We start from the raw sequence: 19,344 nt of genomic DNA, 5'->3' as shown, positions 1-19,344 counted from the left end.
GCCAACACTAGTTAGAGAAGAAGGGTGATAATCTTCTTTAATAAACAAAATGAAACCACAATTACATTCACAACATATTGCACTATATATTTGAAACAAAGGATAATATGATCACATGTACTACTATTTTAGATCAAAAACCAACTACTAACAAAAACAAGAAGCCAACCAGATGAAACACACTGCCACCACCAAAACATCACAAATCTCAATACTAACCAACTCTTTTAATTTCGACATAGAAAGTTAAAGACTGGATTAGGTCTATCAGAAGCACCAATTCCAAGATCAGTAAAACAGTTCGCTTCTGAATTTGAAGTAGTAATACTGGATTGATGATCATGAGGAACACAAGTAGACGACGATGAAGAAGAATTAGTTGTTGTAGTCTTTTCTTGTAAAACCCCAGTTGGGTGCAGTGGAAAAAGATTCAAAGTTTCTTGATTTATAGACTCCTTATTTGCAATTGGGCTGTTGTTTTGTTCACAAAGATTCAAAGTTTCTTGATTACAAGTTGCTCTTCTTTTGAAACCACCTGGTCCAGGGATGATCATACTAGGAACTGCTGGATACTGTTGATAAAACCCTAGATTGTTTTGTGCTGTGTAATAAGGGCTGCAAACAACTACAAAACCTAATTCCAATAAGTACTACTACTATGTATAATAATAAATATACATTGATCTAACTTATAGGAGTAATACTATAAAAAAATATTTTATAAAATATGTATGTCATAATAGTAACTAGTTTTTGACTGGTTGTTGAAGACACGATTAAGTAAATAAATGTGTTTTTTCTACTAAAAAGATAACGTAAATTTTTAGATAAGATAGTAGCACAGGAAATTTATACTCAGTATTTTTCATTTTATAACTAAATTTATTTTGTGATGGTTATTAATTACAGCAACTTTTTAGATGACACATGAATTGTGTAGAGAAATTAAACTTCTTAAACGTCATAAAAAAAGGGCATGACAGAGAAAAACAAGTCTCCAGGTGGGGACTACTCCTAATAGCTAGTGTGAACATAGAAGTGAAGGCAGCAAAATGAAAAGAGACAATATATGTCATCAGAAACTGAAAACATACTAAAAAAGGAAATAAAATCTGAAAAAAAAATAATAACCAAACCTTCCATTAGAAAGCTATAATCTCGTATAGATATCATATAATACGAAAACCTCATTTTCTCAGCAAAAAATACATCCGAGTCAAAAGATAATATTGTTATTACTACCTGCGTTCCAATTTATGTGTAGAGGTTCAGAGTATGAAGATCAAAACACTTACTTTCGATTATGAATTAGAGTAAGGATTCAGAAAAAATTATTTGACTTTTCAAACAGTTATAACACCTTCACATAAAATAAAATGAGATGAATACGGAGAAAGTAGAAATTTGATTACCATTTGGGCAATTAGGTGGAGGAAAAACAGAAGTCCGATGAAGAAATCGATTGTAATAAGCAAATTTATCTTGCTTCTGTTTCTGGCGTTGCCTTGCTTTATGATTTTGAAACCAATAAAAGACATTTTTGCCCTCAATGTGACCAAAAGCCCTTAACCTCCCAGTAATTTGTTGTATTTGCTCAGCACTTGGTGTCCTTATCCCTTGCTTATATAAACTCTCAAGCAAATCAATTTGTTCCTTTGTTGGATTCCATCTACATCCTACTGGTGTTCCACCAGATGTTAACATATCCACACTACTACTCATATTATTATCACTCATTTTCAAAAAAGAAAAATTGAAAGAGAGAAATAATATTTCTGCATGGCTTTTAGACTTATTTATACTTGTATATAAAAAATATTTGGAGAATTAACAAAAGGGATTGACATGCGTATTGTTTTTGGTGCTGAAAACATGGCGGTTAGCGGCCGATAGGAGGGACTTTTCGTCTTGGTATGAATGTATGCATGCATGAAAAGACGAAAATGCCCCTATATTGGACTTGTCTCGGGAAGGAAAAGAAATGACTAAATGTTAGGAAAATGATAGGAAGATAGGTAGGGGTAATTGAGGTAATTAGGGAAAAAGACAGCCGGTTGGGTTGTATGGTGTAGGGGGCTAGGCTTTGGGAATTGTAGTTAGTTAGAGAGAGACTCTGCAGGCTCTTTCTTTAGTGTAGTTTACATACAGTGAAACTGCCAGATCTACCAACATTGCCGTAACTACTAATTCATCTTTAATTAGAGGCTCTGAGTTTCAATCTCTTTAGATATATTGTCGTATTTGTTAGGGAGAACTTTACTTTAGTGTAAATTTAATCAAACTCTAATATAATTATCGAACAGAAATTAAAGAGCCTAATACTCTAAGAAAGAGATTGTCATTATCCCGATAATCACTCATTACTTCAAATGGAAAATAAGTAAGAAGACACAAATAAATGAACCAATATAGACGTAACAAAATATTTTCACAATTAAATTACTTATAAATTTTATGTGTTGCCTTTGTTTCATTTTATGTAAGATTATTGACAATGTAACAAAATAGTTTCACAATTAAATTACTTATAAATTTTATGTATTGCCTTCGTCCCATTTTATGTACAACGTAACAAAATATTTTCACAATTAAATTATTTATAAATTTTATGTGTTGTCTTCGTCCCATTTTATGTAAGATTATTGACAGCGTAACAAAATACAATTAAAGTATTTATAAATTTTATGTGCTACCTACGTCTCATTTTATGTAAGATTATTAGGCCAGAAGATTTTTGTGATAGTAAGCTTATTTTCTTCCTATGAATTTTTACATAATCTTGAGATTCGAAGAGAAAATGAGCTAACATCACAAAAATCAACTTATTGCTCATCACTGCTGCAACAAGAAGAGAAGCCTAACTATTAAAAAAAAAAACTATCATCCGGATAACCTCCACTTATCATTTAACAGTAAAATATTATTTATCTTATGAAAATACATAAAATAATTTTTACATGTAGCATTCCACAATTATGACCTCCTCACACCCTCCAACACATGACCCATAGTATCAACAAAAGAAAAAGAAAATGAAATATGTAGATATATAATTTGAATTATGTGTGAAATCCAATAAAGGAGGCTCTTTGAATTATGTTGAGTGGCGTATTGAGGAATGAGGCAATCACGGTTTGTGAATGTATAAATGAGGATCCTTGGTAATCTAACAAATAATCGTGGGATTGCATCTCTTTATATGATCTCGTGTCCAACTTAATGATCACTTCCTCTTTTGTCTTCTAATAAATGTTTTATTCCTATACATAATAACCCTATTTACCTAGGTTTTATAAGTGTTAAGAGTAATGTTAAGCATTAATACGTTCAATAACAACGTTAATGAGTGGATTGTAAGCCGAAGCCAAGTGAGTGCGAGAAGTTCATTTGAACGCTTCTTGATAAAAAACTTAAATTACTTACGGGGTGGAGCTAAGCGGGTGCAAAGATTAAATTACTTTTTTGCTTCTTTTTATATATTGAAAATATTTTTCTCTCTTTTATTTGTTCATTTTTAATAAATTAAGAAAATTTATCTTACTGGTGAATCTGTTTAGTATTAATAGATGTAAATCCCTATATATTCGACGTTTGTGACTTCCCTAAAATGTAATTATCACCGCCACCCTATTTAATTAATCCTCATATTTATTCACGCTGATCAACTTCCCTGCTTCCATAATAATTTGCTAAACAATTGGTTTTCCCAGAGTTAGCGTATTTTCAAGACAAGTAAATTAGAATCATTTAATAATATGTTTTCTCTCCGTTATTTATTTCTCAATGTACAAAAGAAATCCTTAGGCAACTAAATTTTTATTATTATTATTTCAAAAAAGTGCTTATAACGTAAGCTATTTTTCAAAAATTGAAAATAGAATAATTATTCCCGAAAAACACTTTTGGGACCTTTGGCCAAGCATAAATTGCTTGTGTGCTGCTCTAATACTAATTAATTAACGAATGAGCGCTATTTACGGTAATTAACCACTATTCTATAATAAAAAAAAAAAAATACTTTCTAAAATAAATAGATTTTGAAATTTAGCCAAATAAGCTAGTTAATGATACATTGGATAAGGATATCTATATCACAGCCGTAAGGAAGCTGCAACATGCATGATTCAAGACTACTTTTCATTATGAGATACTACTAGTTAGGTTGACAGATTTTATTTATACTTATATAAAAATAGGACTACATTCAAGGACAAAATAAATAATTTTATGTTCTCTAAAAAAAATTAATATGTGCATAAAAAGACAAAGTAGTTGATGTAAAAAAGAGGACTGAAGGGAATGCATGTAGGGCAAACCAAATGGAGTAAGTACAAGAGAAAAACGTCGACCGACTAGGGCAATGCCGCACCTATCAGGCGCCGTATCGTGAAGACCAAATTCAACTCTAACTCTGCCTCAGCTTTCTCTTTTTTAATGATATATCCGGAGTAGTTTTCGTACACGTCAATTAATTTCACGGACATTTACCACTTCACATCGATAATAAGTACTCTTTTTGTCTCATTTTATGTGAGGTTAATTTGACTCGGAACGGAATTTAAGAAAGAAAGGAAGACTTTTATAACTTATGGTCTAAAATGAATAATAGAAATTTGTGTGGCTATAAATCATTTCATTAAGATAAAATAAATATTTTAAAGTTATATTGTTTTACTTAATATAGAAATGTGTCATTCTTTTTGTTAATGAAAAATTTACAAGATAACAGAAAATACAAGATTACAATTGAAATAAAATGAAGAAACATAAATCTCTTCAGGCTGAGGCGTGGATATCTCGCTCTCTTTAAGGAGATTCAAGCCCACTACAACAAATGTTTTCACCGGTCCAGCAGTAGTCCTCTTGACTTGTCCCCTCCAGGATACAACAGCCTTCACATAGTATAACTCAACAACTCTGGACAAGAGTTGAGTCCAAAGCTCCACAAAAAAATAACATCTCCCTTCAACTAATAAGAACTCTCTTTTTGACAAACTTTTTCCTATCTATCTTTTTCTTATGTGTTGTGTCACAAACCAAATGAAGACCACCACTATTTATATTAGAAGAAGTCTTCCTAGCAATGAAAAGGAAGATAATGGTCTTAGGAGTTACATAGGTTACAAAGTGTAATGGAGGAATAATCTGGAGAAGTAATTGTGTGGGCAACAAATGCACCAACGTGCAAATGCAAAACTACCCAAGGTGTTGACCCAACGTTCAGTGGAACGTTTTTGTAACCAAAATATAATGGGTAATAATGCCTATGAGCATTGATAGGTGAGTAATGTCATATATGCCTCACCAACGGATGCAATGTAAGAATGCCCACTAACACTCTTTTAACTCAAAGTAAAGCAAATTAATATATTAAAATAGTAATATTAAAATGCTAAATCAACACTTTTTTTAACAGACTAAAAAAAAAGTAGTCACATAAATTGGGACAGATAAAGTATTAGATAAATATGTTCATCAAAGCTAGAACAGATGAGAAGAATCACCGAATATTTTTTTTTTATATTGATTGATAATTAAACCTGAGATGTGATTTTCAACCACTTCATCGACCAATAGACTTTACCGTTAGAGTACTGGCTCAGGGTTTTTTCGGCACCAATTCGACGCCGATAATCTCTCTCTTCACATTCTGAGTTTGAGAGATTCACCTGATCTACAGACTAGCGACAAAGTCCCTGCTGCCTTTTTTTGGCCTTGTATTGGAATTTTGACTACCTAAGCAAGCTACCTTCTCCTCAACTCTATTGGAAATTTCATTCAACTAACCAATCAACTCTTCTACTCTCTTCTCATTCTAGTAGTCTAAATAAGTGGAGTACCTTTTTACATTATCTTATCACATCATATAAATAGCTAATTAAAATGTGGGATTTGAAATCTTAAAAATAAAATTTGTAATCACAAACATAACAAAAAACAATTACATTTTAATATCAACATACACATTTCTTCTGTTGGAAAATTATATGCACGACGAAATCCTACTAGAATCTTACATATCAACATACACATTACTTCTATTGGAAAAAACTATATGCACGACAACCAATATGTTTATGCTAGAACAAATATAATTATGCTAGAACACAAAAACATGCTGAAATTTAATTTGAGAATTACATTCAAGCAGTGCGGAGTTAGGACTTTTAACAAGGGGTTCAAAATTTGAAGAACTAAACACACGAACTAACCGAAGGGGATTCGACATCTGCTTTATATACATAAAAAATAATTTTAACCATATATAAATAGTAATATTTTTCGTCAAAGGGGGTTCGGATCCTAACAGAGGGCTGGCTCCGCCCCTACATTCGAGCGAATTAGACAGACCTTTAAGCAAATCCACAAGATAGTCAACACCTATGTGAATTAGACAGATCTTCAAGCGAATCCGCAAGATAGACAACAATTATGGTCTTCTACAGTGATCCTAAGTTCACATTTGAACTCTCTCAATACTTGGTGGGCAAGTATGAATAGAAACTTTCAATCAATTTCTAGGTTAGAAGAATCCCTACGAGATTTCTTCCAAATTCAAAAAGGAGAAGAAAACGCAGTCTATTTTTTTTTTTCAAAAAAAACATATAAAAGAAAACATACGCCTGACTCCCCTTTTCTCCCCTTAGAAATAGGATTCTGAGTTCTAGTTAAATATGACATGGTAGGGACCATATAATTAATTATTGAGGCTTCCTATTATGGAAATAATTCCAAAATAATTAATTTGAATTATTATTATCATAATAAATTACAAAACATTCCACTAGAAATTCGTAATTGCACTCCTCTATTTATACTTCTAAATTCCACATTAAACACTTATATAATTCCTCATGTTAAGATTACAGATACTAATCAATAAATTAAATTAATGACGAATTCAATTCAATGATTAATTTCCTTTAGAGCACTGCTTAACTTTTTTCATGTGTCGGATTCATAAATCCACTTGCAAGGTTTGACACGATGAAAGTTTATAAGTTTGTCAAAAAGGCATATCAATCAATCTCTATAACGAGACATGGATTCCATCAACTAACTTATTATTTCACTAATATATATTATTATCATCCAATCTATCAGACATATTGACCCATCAGAATCTCACCTTTTAATAAATCAAAACGATAATTAATATATACAGATCATAATAGTTATATCAAGATTGAGAATATAAGTACATTTAACAGTTTAGAGAATATGCCTTTGTTAGTCAGTCTAAAACAACTATCTCTACTAGGTCTCGTTTAATACATACAAAATGTACTAGCACAAGAAGTTGGAACTGTACCATTCTCATAATCAAGATAAATTATACTATATAATCTTGTGCTACAATTGTACTGATGGAATGTCCAATTTCCATCCTAGATTGTGAACAAAAAACTTTATACTTACAAGAACCGATGATTTAATCCTCTGTGTATAAGCTAAAACTTTATACACTAAATCATCTACTATATAAGTAAACAGACACCATAAACGAATATATGATTTATTAAAATTGAATAAATATTACTAATCTAAACATATGGTTAATAGTATATATCCCAACAACTTCAATATTGTTTAGCCTATTTTGTCATTACCATTTTAGCCGAGTCACATTTGAATAAGGATAAATGAAGGATGTAGTTATGGAAGTCAAGTTGTCAACATAACAAGAAGAGTGATAACCATAGATTGAAGAACTGCCTTGAGAATACTGCTAACAAGTTCATCATACAACATTGCTTCAGCAAAGCAAATATGATCAGCTCGCTGACTATATGGCCAAACTTGTCTGCGTCAATCATCAGGTGACCTATTTTCATACATTCCAGTATTTTTCCTCTATGGCCAAGATTCTTATGTTGCTAGGCAAATGCCAACTTCCTATAATAAAGTAACTTTTTTGTTAGTTAAATTTGTACAGTCCAACTAGCTAGAACGAGTTTGATTCCCTATTTTAGCATATACCTTCTTCATTTTTTGACAGACTAACCTACAATTAATCTCGTAATGTATTTTGAAGGTAAGGTTCAATCTGTTATGGAATGGAAGAAACTAGAAAGAAAAAATAAAGAGAGAATGAATGACAATTCTTTGTATTGATTCTTGCATTGATTCAAATAGAAGAGTACATCCCTATTTATAAATAATTAAGGAGAATCCTTCTTAATGGAGACTCCTTCTAGATACTAAACTAAAATAAAACTAAATATTTTGCAATTAATGTAAACACTAGACTTGAAAGGAAATTAAATACTATAAAATATTTTTAGACTAAAAAGAAAAAGTAAAAAGGTTCTACCAAACTTCAACACAATCACCTCATGTCCCACCTGCTAATGAAATACAACACATCTAGTCGATAGCTTATCAATGAAGCAAAAAGTAAGATAGTTTATTAATTATACAAAAAAACTTAAGTATCTACTAACTCGATTCTCTTTTAATTCGTTCAAATGTAATTCATTCTAGAAAAAATTACGCAGATAATTAGCTAATTAGTTAACATATATAGCTGTAGTATAAATTAATTACAATTCGCAACTTAATTTTAGCTGTAATTATGTGCGCCTCTCTGCTCTCTTCCTCACTCTTGCTTCTTTCCTCGCTTATACATATACAAATACAAATCAACATATACATATATAATTATATGACAAATATACAAATACAATCATCTCTCTACACTCTTTCGCTCGCCTCTCTCAATCTCGCTAGCTAGATATACAAATACATATGTATATCAGTTACATATATACAATTATCTGACAGATATACATATACAACTTATCTCTCACCACTCTCTACCCTCTCCCGCTCGCCTCTCTCCTCCCTCAAACATGTAGCTACAAATCGTAATTAAAAAACTATAACTATAGAGCAGAAATAAAATTATAACTATAGCTATAAAATATAATTAAAATTATTTTAATGGCTATTTATGAACGGTCCCCTTCAATCTATCTATTTTAACACCTCTAAATACAAGTGAATGTGACCCAAGGGTAGAGATCCAAATATGACCCTGGTAGCCAGAGGCCCACGATAACTCTCCTTAACCTGGGCCCAAAGCCTCAGGTACCCAACCTTCCATCTCGACGTTCTCTCAACTCATGAACAATTTAATTCTACCAATCTCAATATTTTTGAGCTTGTTGTAAATAATGAAATGTGGATGTCATGTAGTAAATTCACACTTCATGACTTTAAGAGATTTAAACCTGACTTTTAAGAGAGCTCCTTCATGACTATGAAGGATTAGAGATATACTTACTTTCTATATATACTCATCTTATATATTGGAGTTAATATCTCAAAAGATCACCCAACTTTAAGAATTTATCTAGTAAAGTCACTGAACTTTGTTTTATATCAATAAAGTCATTCAACTTATGTCTTTGTATCCATAAAATCATTCAACTTTAATAATTTATTTAGTTAAGTCATTGAACTATGTTTTATATAAATAAAATCATTCAATTTAGACCTTTGTATCCATCAAATCACTCAACTAATTTTATTATTAAAAAAAAAATTGACATAGCAAAATAAGAAGGTAAATATTTAAGAATAAATTTAATTAGTGAAATAAATATTATAATATTATTATGCACTTAAAATTTAAATGGTATTAGGATGAACGTTACCCTACCAATAAATATTACTGATATTATCATAGGCTTAATGATTGCAACAAAAAAATTTATAAGACGACATTTATTTTTATAATTCAATGACCGCAACAGATTAATATTTGCAGAGTTGCAGTTATTAAGCCAACGTCTATATCATTCTTTTTATACGATAAAAAATCATGTATCCCACAATTATTTGTCATGACATTTTTTTACGGGTTTTTTCTCTGTCTCTCCTTTTTTTGGAAAAGCTCATCATAATACATTTTAATTATATAGTAATATCCCAATATAATTTTTAAGTTTATTCATAAAAAAATCTTGATGATTTTTTTTTAATTTTATTTATTTATGGAGTTCATATTTACATGGCATAAAAATAATTTGTTTATCTATGTTAATTTTTTAATAATAAATTGAGTTAAGTGATTTTATTGATACAAATGTCTAAGTTGAGTGACTTTGTTGATATTAAACAAAATTTAATGACTTTACAAGATAAATTCTTATTTACTTAAAGTGACTTTGTTGATATTAAACAAAATTTAATGACTTTACAAGATAAATTCTTATTTATCTTAAAGTTGAGTGACCTTTTGAGATATTAACTCTATATATAGAGACTAAGGCATTGAAAGATTGAAAGGGAAACATTACTACTCTTTCTCTCCATTTCTTTAATATTTAATTTCTAATACTTTATTTTATAAAAGAGCTTGTTTAATTGAATAATTGGTTGATAAAAGTTAAATTCAAGTTCAGTTTCTCCATTAACATATGAGAGTTCTGGTAGATAAAATAATGTCTATCAATATAAAAGCTTACTTACAAGTCCCAACTTTTATTAATTATTCCTGAATTACTACTACACAACGAGGATACAATTATTTATTACACAAAACTAAATTAAGTAACGTGGAGCTTTGATGTGTGGTGCGACTATTTAGGATTTGACATGGCTTCCCATTCTAACTACGTTGCCGTCGGGATCTCTCACATATCCAACTTTCTGTCCCCATTTCTTCTCCTCCGGCTCGCTCACCGCCACTGCCCCATTTTCAATTGCCCTCTAAATCATATTCACAAAAAAAAAAAAACGTCAAATTGAATAATCAACAGTCTCAATTACAAAATGAATTGAGCATATTCAAATAATTAATTAATACCTTGTAGGCAGCATCAATATCCACATAATCGAAACAAAGTTCAATGGGTTGTCTATCGCCCCGGGATTGAGGAGTCTGGACGTGACCCGTTATGTCAACCGTCTCGTGCTGATGCATAGGTGTGAATGCAATTGTGGTAGCACCGCTTTCCAATTCTCCCCATCTACAACCAATTACCACCCATAACCAAATAAGTTCATCCTTCTGTCTCAATTTATGTGGTATCATTCAGATTTCAAAAGTCTAACAAGTTTTTCTTTTGACCACATTGTTAATTACTGTGATTCATACACGATTCAACTACTCCGATCACATAGGTAGGTACTAGATTCGATCATTTTATTTTATTTTTACCTATTTGAACTATAACAACTAGTACTATGTTATGCATGCAGTTGAGAATTAAAGCAAAGGCTCAAAATACAAAATGAATTTCCTAAAAGCAATTCTTCTAAAATCAAATCTAAACTAATTACAAAATCAAAACATATACTATATTTCTTACTTGCGATTTTCGTCTAAGCGGCGAACGTTGTAGCCGAAAGCTTTAGCATAAAAGGCAACAGATTTAGCAACATCTTTACAATACACCACTGTATAACCAAATGCTGGTCCCAAATTTGATGCCATTTTTTCCTTCTTTTACTTTTCTTCTCCTCTATCACTCTTTCTTTTCGGCCCTTTTTTTTCTGTTTGTTTTCATGCCGATCCACAATACTCGTTATTGATTGCCTTTAATTGTATGTTGCCAAAACAAAATATGATACAAAAACACGTGGCAAATGGAGGTGAAAGATTTGCAACACGTGTGCATTGTGCATCACTTGAACAGGTTTTGTGCTTACCACGTTGTTCGTCTATAATCTCATCACGAAGATCGGATGACTCCTTTTTAGAGTCTAAAAGTTAAATACACATCGATGAGATAAAATAAATTATTTTGACGTGACTTAAAATAATAAATTCTTATGATTATAAAATATTAAGAAAATAATTTAAAGTAAAAATATGTTAATACTTATTTCATATATTTATTTAATAAATTTAATGTTTCATAAGCAAAAATTGACATATACCAAATCGCAAACTTACCAACCATAAATTTTTAATGAACTTCACGTGGTCGGGGCAATATACTTTCAATACTTTTTTTTATTTTTTAAATGTTGTCTTTTTATAGTCCCATTTAATTTAAGTAGCACTCCAAAAAAAAAAAAAATATGATCGTGAATGCGAATCGAATATATCGAAAGAACATCAAAATAGTCAAAACGCAATTAAAGTAGCTCCTTTTCTCTCTCTTTCTCCCTATTTTTATGAACTGAGGGCAGACTGAAAAAAGGCAAAGGTGAAATCCAGTTCCTTCTAAAATTTGAGATCCGGAAATCAGAATACTCTGCTCCAATATTTCTCTAGGTAATGGTTCTTATAGTACAATTGAATCAATTTATGCTCAATAATTAGTGTGTTCTGCTTTTGATCCTCTCTCATATGATATGATTTTGATTTCTCAGTTCTCGAATTTGTCTGGGATGTTGAATTTGATGTTTGTACATTTTCTCCTTTCATATTTTTCGACGTGATTATTGGTGTAAAAAGATCGATGTTATAGATATTTGAAGCGCGTTCAGCAGTATAGATCATAATCTTCGCATTTGAATTTGATTTCACTTGATTTTGTTATAAGTAGATTGCTTTTTTCGAGGCTTTTTAGTTGTGATTTTGAGCAAAGTGGATTGCTTTATTGTGGTGAATTTGTGATCATAACAGCTAAGGATTAGTATGAAATTAGCTCGAATAGAGCGGAATATAGAGGGGATTCATGTCACTAATGCCAATTAGTGTGGATAGAGGTTTAGTTGATTGATTGTTTTGACATGCAGGACTAGCATAATGTTTTCCTTTATATTAACAGGATGGTCTATTTCCAAAAAGTTGTATGAACTGAGAACTGGAGTGGTCTTTCTATTTTATGTATTTTTGATGGTTAGCAAAAGGGAATTTAACTTGTAGGATTTTAGCTGTTGTGTTGTGGTCTTGGTATGGATTTAGAGTTCTCGTCAATGTGATATATTCCCGGTGAAAATTGTGATCCATTTCATGTTTTATTTCAGGGGTATGCTGGATAGATGGACTCTATTTCAAAAGATTAGGCAATGTTATCTCCCAAGATTTGTCCACGACATTTTCTTCTCCATTTCCTTAAGCGTCCACTAGATGTTGTTTTACCATTACGTATCTTTGGGTGACTGATATCCAGTATTTATTCCTCCACCTATTGTGCCAATCTCTCATCAAGTTCTTATGGGAGACTCCTTTAATCCCACCCCTGGGACAAAGTCTATGGTCACAACTGCTATCACTACCAAAAATGAATCTAAACAACACATCATTTCTTCTGGATCGAACTCTTTTGAAAATGTAAGACGGTTTGATCTGATAAAATATGGGAAGCAGAGAAGAGGAAGTGGTAATCAGTTAGTTTTCTTTCTGGTTAAAGTTGCTGCCTTGGAGGCTGTGCGGAGGATCTCACGGTCCAAATGTCCATTTGTATGGTCTGGCTTACAAGCTCTGCAAGTTGTGTGCTACCCGCCACTTAAGTGGATGCAAAGGTGGAATCCTTTTAGGGTTCTGGTTGAAGGCATGCAGGTTAGTATGCAGTTATCAAATTCAGAAGAGCCAGTGTTGAGTCTTGTAAACTCCTCTAGGTGCATACAATCATTCTGGAAAATGTTGTCTTGCCTGTGTCAATGGGTGCATCAATTTTGCATAATTATGAAAGAAATGTATATGATCCTATATCATCTGATACATGGGAATATCTACTGCTGCTTTTCATTTGTAGGTTGATACACCAAGTCGAGAGAAACAACACAAGATAGGATAGAGTTATACGTGTATAAAGATTTATGCTTGTAAAACATATTAAATCCACTTAATTTATAACTAAAATCAAAGATTATTGCTCTTTTGAACAGGGCTATTTTATAGATATATATTGGTCTATTGTATAGCTGTCTACATTGGATGTTGTACAATTACCAACTTACAGCATGTCTTTATGGTTAGATGTTATCGCGGCCACTGCTAGTGCTATCTATCGCTACAGCATTTTCTGATCATTCAGAATTCAATGATGATACCTCAGATAGCACTCAAGGTTCCCCGGTATCCAGTGATTTGCATGCTGATTCAGACTCCCAGCTAGAAGTCTCTTCTGAGCAGTCTATCCCAAAAGAAAGGTACAAACTTGTTATGTTGCTCAATATGTAATGAACAATTACCAGTTCTATCTGAATTTATATCTGTAAAAGTTATAATTCAACCTGAAGCAGGACCCAACCAGTCCAATAAACAAACGTCTGAAGTGTACTTGTAACACCATAGAAATTATTAAGTGGATAACTAATATATGTAGATAGACCATTTTTTTTCTTGCTTCCTTGTGTTGGAAATAGAAGATAGCTCTCATATGTTTCTGATATACTCAGGTGTAATCATATAATATGCTAGAACTTCTTTCCAATTTTTAGGCTAATATAGGGGATTTAGGATGTGATGTCTCAAATTACATGCTTCCTCTTTAATTGGTTCTGGATTTACTTCTATAAACCGTTGTTGGATTTATCCCTAGACATATAAGCAACTAACCCAACTCAGAGCAAGGTTTTGAGACTGAATTGGTGGTTGATGAGTTGTACGACTTTCATGCCTTTACAGGGTTAGCAATGAAGTTTCTCAAAGTCTGTCTTCCACTAGTTCCGCAAGTTGGTTGCATCTTCTTTACAAAGATCTGGAAAAGCAAGGAATTATCTTGCCAGAGAGGTATATTTTTTATGAAAACAAACTATAACAGAACATTACTTTTTTTTAATATCATGAGTTATATGTTCAAAGTAGAATTGTGCCACTCCATAACTAGTTTTAAACTAATGGCAAGGCTATGAGTTCAACTGTAAGGATGTCTGAAACAGAAAATGGAGAGAGTTTGTGCTCAAGCTTCTTTAGATATCCATTGAGCATGATTGTGTAAACTAATAATAAACCATCAATACCCTAGAGTGGCGACTTGGTCGCTCTTGATGTCCAACCTATACCTATACCTATAACCTACTTAGAAATCCTAGAGCCCGCTTTCTAACAATACTCCACTTTCCTCTTCATTTTTAGCTAATTATATATCTCCAATTCTTACCTAGTTTTATTTATTATGCAAATTCTTTAAAGTTCAAGCTTTTACGGCCTCTAGTAAGCCCAAGAAAAAACAACTTGGATCTGTACTGGACGTAACTGCACTGCTTTGGAATGTTAGTGTCAGCCTATTTCACCCCAACATATTTTTCTTATTCAGCTGTAGTGTACATATTCTTTTTGTAAGTACGGATCTTGGGCCTAACTCAACCCCAAAGGCTAGCTTATGAGAGGTGAATTGTCCAACTCCATATAAGGAGACCAAATTCTCATTCCTTTTTTCGGTCTGGGAATTCTTAACACTTTTGACAGTTCATAATGCAATAAATGCTTTGGGATGATTGCTTTGTTCCATTCAGTTTGATCATAGGGCTTCGATCTTCCTCTGATTAAAATCAAATAAATGTAGAAAATTTTTGTAGTTGACTAGATAATGCATCCGATGGCATTTTAACTTTTTTAGTCTCACTAGGAGCTTGAGCTGTTGTCGAGAATAGTAAGACTGGTGTTCTGTCATCATTTGTTTCATTCTGCAGTTTTACCTGTCTTCTTCTTTGTCCTCATTTCATATGAGCTTCCATTTCTCATTCCCTTCAATCATCAGATTGATCTAAAAGCTCTTGAATGTTTTCACTCTATTCAAAAACTTCTCAAGTGGTGTATGCCACTAGAAATTTGTTGCATAAAGATATATGTCAAATTTATTGTTTTTTCTTCTTGCAGTGAACATGACACAATAGTTATTATGCAGAATTGATGAAGAGGAACTCCATCAATTTTTCACAGCTGCAGATGGAGATTTTACTCGCTTACTTTCTTCACTGAAGAAAACAATTCGCTGGAGGGAGACATACAGAATTCTTTCCAGACAAGAACTTGAAGTGTGGTCAAATATGGTCTTTTGGCATGGATATGATGTGCAGAATCGACCTTGCCTCATTGTCCGTCTTGGCTTAGCGTGCATCAGCTTGCCATCTCGTGATAGACCTAGCTTTGCTCAAGCAGTTGGTATGCTTTTCCACTTGTACATTTAGTGTCTGGCTAATTTTTTTTATATGATTCCTTCTTTACTTCAGTGTTAGTTGTATAACTTTCCTGAAGTTTCTATCTGATTTTTGTTTATCGACCCAAAGAATAGGATAATATCACTTCGTTTTCAGCAGCTGAATAATTTTATGCTCTTTTGTGAGCTGTTTATGTTGAATATATGCATTTCCTTTGCAGACTTTCTTCTGTCGGAAACATAACAATGCCGGAGTTACTGTTTATCTTTACTACTCAATATTGGAGGCAGCAATACTTGACTTTATCAAAGTAATAACTCTGTTGTAAGAACTTAAGCCAAGAAGAGCATGACAAGAAGCTTCTCCTATAAATAAAACCATGAGAGAAAATGATAAGGAAAACTGGAAAAGAGGAAGTAATACCTATCAAGTTGGATATAGTTTAGACATTTAATCAATCAGCTTCTCCATGCTGCTAGTTCATAGTTAGACAAATTATTAAATAATGTATATTTTCTTTATGAAGTATCTCAGGTGGAGCATGGGGTTCTTCATTTGGTGGACCCACAAAATTCTCAAATTACTGTTTTGGTAGACTGTGAAGGACTATCTCCACTGAGACTTCCCATGCAAATGCTGAGATCCTGTTCCACTCTTTTACAAGATCACTTCCCCAACCGTCTGGGCTGTTTATTAATTATACGCCTTCCATCTATTGTTCGAGTTGTCGCACAAACCTTTGTGCAAGTAAGCTTTGTACTCTAATTATTATTTTGTTCACTTTCCTGCTCCATTCTTATGATTGGAAGTCGGGCCAACTTGATCTGCATAGAACTCCTTTTCTGGAAACTCAAATGTAACTACTCTTGCACAAACATACAGGTTTTCAAACCGGTCACTCGGCAAAAATTGAGATTTGAAGGGGAAATGTACCAAAAGGTTCTTTCTGAGTGTTTGCAAACACTCCCGTCTTATCTTGGTGGGCAGTGCACATGCTCAAGATGTGCAAGCTTTGACATGAGCAAGACGCATAACACTCGCATGAATGACGACCATCAAGAGACAGAGGTAAGCGAGATTATTAACAATCCACTGGATCTAGCACCACTCCATTCAGGTGAACATACTGAAATTCCGACGAATTATAACTGTGAGCGGGTCCTAAGAAAGGCTGTGGTGGGTATCCTTTTGTTCTGGGTTATTATAGTTTTAATTGCTGGAATATTTGATCCAGAAAATCGTCCCATTTTACCTCCTTGAGGTCAGCATATTACATTCTAGAACTTCTCTTTGTATGTCTACTCTAATCGAAAATAGCATGTGGCAGCTACTATTGGCCACAATGTAATGGCAATTATCTATCCACTGGAATGGGATGTTTTGGTGCTTGTTCTGTGAAATAATTGTTCTCATTTGAAACTGCAATTTAGACGTCTTCAGTTTAAATCATGCGCTAACAAAGTAGTGGAAAGACCATCTTCAGCTGGTTTAAGCATTGCCAAGTGCGCTGAATAATGATTCATTCGACTGATTTTCAGTTGGGGTTCCATCATTTGTTTGTATTTAGGTGCGCATGGAGGAAGATGTTGAAAGTTGAAATGCCAGTCTCTTATGTGTGTGAAAGTTGAACTGAGGGGCATAAAATTTTGTGTGTCCTTTATGTTAGTTCACACAATTTATAGTGTCTGTATTTAATATAACTGAAGGACTTTTATTTTATTTAAGTATATATGATTAGGATATGAAATGAGCTTAAATGAAGAAGCGAGAATTTATATGGTTGATTCCAACTTGTTTGGTGACAGAGGTATACCTTACATTGTTTTATGGTATTTGAAACGGCATTTAAAATATCTACCAAGTCAGAAGTAATTAACCTTCGTAAAGAAAAAAGAATGGAATTAAATGAGTTAAAATGAAGTGCAATGAGTATTAAACATGAGTTCAACTACTAGTTTGTGATTTGATGAAGTGCAAGGGTTTTTTCTTCTTTATAATTGATTAGTTAATAATATATCAAAGATGTATTCCAAAGCAAAGGAAAAACCTCCTCTCAAATGAACCCTCCGATTTCCGAACCCACAAAAGGAAAAAACTTTCCACAGCCCAAAAGGATTGAAAGAAACATGTGATAGTTATCAATATATATCATTCGGGATTCGGATATCTAGTTTATCAAATCCATCGAAGGGGTGTTTGGTACAAAGGAAAATGTAAATTGATTTCCTAGAAAACAGGTGTACATGTGTTTTGACTTATTTTCTAGTGTTTGGTGCGTAAGTAAGAAAATATTATCTCAAGAGCATTTTTATATTATCTAGCATATTACTATGGAGTTGGGATGGGAAGTGGGGATTCAGAGGTGGAGGGATTGGGTGGGTGGATGAAGATGAATCTAACAAATTTGGAATGTTACTTATCCAACTTGTTTTCCCTACTTTCATTAGGAAAGTCATGTTTCTCATTTATAAGAAACTCGTTTTCCTAGAGAAAATGTTTTTCCAACATTGACCAATTAAATATAGGAAAATTAAAAAAATATTTGTCAGAAAATGTTTTTCTCCATGCCAAACACAGACATATATACTCAGTTGTATATGGTGTATATTAAATGTCTGGGTATGTATATATGTATATGTATATTAGTATAAAGGATATACTATGTTTACACTTGTATACATATTTTGTAAACTAGATATCAAAGGTATTCAGCTATCATTTTCCCAAGAAACATATAATAACCATTCATGTCTAGGAAAAATGAAGTGAGAAAAGTTTCCATTTAAAATGTGGAAGTATTCAAAATTGGAAGGAAGTAATTCAACATTTTTCATTTGCTAGTCGAGTCGCATGTTGCAACATAATAAGGTGGAATAATATCATGCCCATGTTTCCCTCCTATTTCAAGCATTAGCTGACATGATACTAGTGCCACGACCACAAATATGAATTCGTTTGAAATTGTCTGTGAGCTTTCTCATGTTGCTAGTTCCAAATCCGAATAAAGGAGGAAGGTTGTGGTAGGTTGATTGTCAACATAAAACTTGTTAAATCATAATGAATTCACACAATACAAATCGAATTTAAGAAACAAAAATTATGAAAATTAAAGTGTCATTGAACGTGTATATATATAGGAAAAATCACCTCATATATCTATTTAAGGCTTAATATTACAGCCTTTAGATGTACTTTTTTTATATTACTACTTATAACAGTTTAATTACAAATATTAACAGATTAGTTTTAATTTATAATTTAATTAATTAGTTATTATTTTTATAATTACATTATAATTAATAAGTAAGAGAAATAACATTAATAATAGAGAATCAA

The 19,344-nt window shown here is 32.4% G+C and overlaps 3 protein-coding genes across 3 annotated transcripts; 1 reads left to right on the top strand and 2 right to left on the bottom strand.

The window, feature by feature from the left end:
• Positions 1 to 227: 227 nt before the first annotated feature.
• Positions 228 to 1,737, bottom strand: LOC125807348 (WUSCHEL-related homeobox 2-like). Its single transcript, XM_049487045.1, has 2 exons — positions 1,413 to 1,737; positions 228 to 625 (listed from the first exon to the last, which is right to left on the bottom strand). The coding sequence occupies exons 1-2, from the start codon at positions 1,735 to 1,737 to the stop codon at positions 228 to 230; spliced, it is 723 nt and encodes a 240-aa protein (XP_049343002.1).
• Positions 1,738 to 10,571: 8,834 nt separating this feature from the next.
• Positions 10,572 to 11,452, bottom strand: LOC125807353 (uncharacterized). The gene is made up of 3 exons (XM_049487052.1): positions 11,319 to 11,452; positions 10,814 to 10,976; positions 10,572 to 10,716 (listed from the first exon to the last, which is right to left on the bottom strand). Exons 1-3 carry the CDS (start codon positions 11,441 to 11,443, stop codon positions 10,591 to 10,593), a joined length of 414 nt encoding a protein of 137 aa, XP_049343009.1. The 5' UTR covers positions 11,444 to 11,452; the 3' UTR covers positions 10,572 to 10,590.
• A 614-nt stretch (positions 11,453 to 12,066) lies between these two features.
• LOC125807335 (uncharacterized) lies at positions 12,067 to 17,408 on the top strand. The gene is made up of 7 exons (XM_049487032.1): positions 12,067 to 12,229; positions 12,928 to 13,462; positions 13,883 to 14,055; positions 14,534 to 14,638; positions 15,756 to 16,012; positions 16,535 to 16,755; positions 16,891 to 17,408. The coding sequence occupies exons 2-7, from the start codon at positions 13,118 to 13,120 to the stop codon at positions 17,266 to 17,268; spliced, it is 1,479 nt and encodes a 492-aa protein (XP_049342989.1). The 5' UTR covers positions 12,067 to 12,229; positions 12,928 to 13,117; the 3' UTR covers positions 17,269 to 17,408.
• The last annotated feature ends 1,936 nt before the right edge of the window (positions 17,409 to 19,344 follow it).

This window comes from Solanum verrucosum, unplaced genomic scaffold (assembly GCF_900185275.1).
Source record: "Solanum verrucosum unplaced genomic scaffold, falcon-dt-bn FXZP01000183.1, whole genome shotgun sequence".
NCBI lineage: Eukaryota > Viridiplantae > Streptophyta > Magnoliopsida > Solanales > Solanaceae > Solanum > Solanum verrucosum.
Note: the sequence above shows the minus strand (reverse complement) of the source record. Positions and strands in the feature narration are given on the sequence as shown.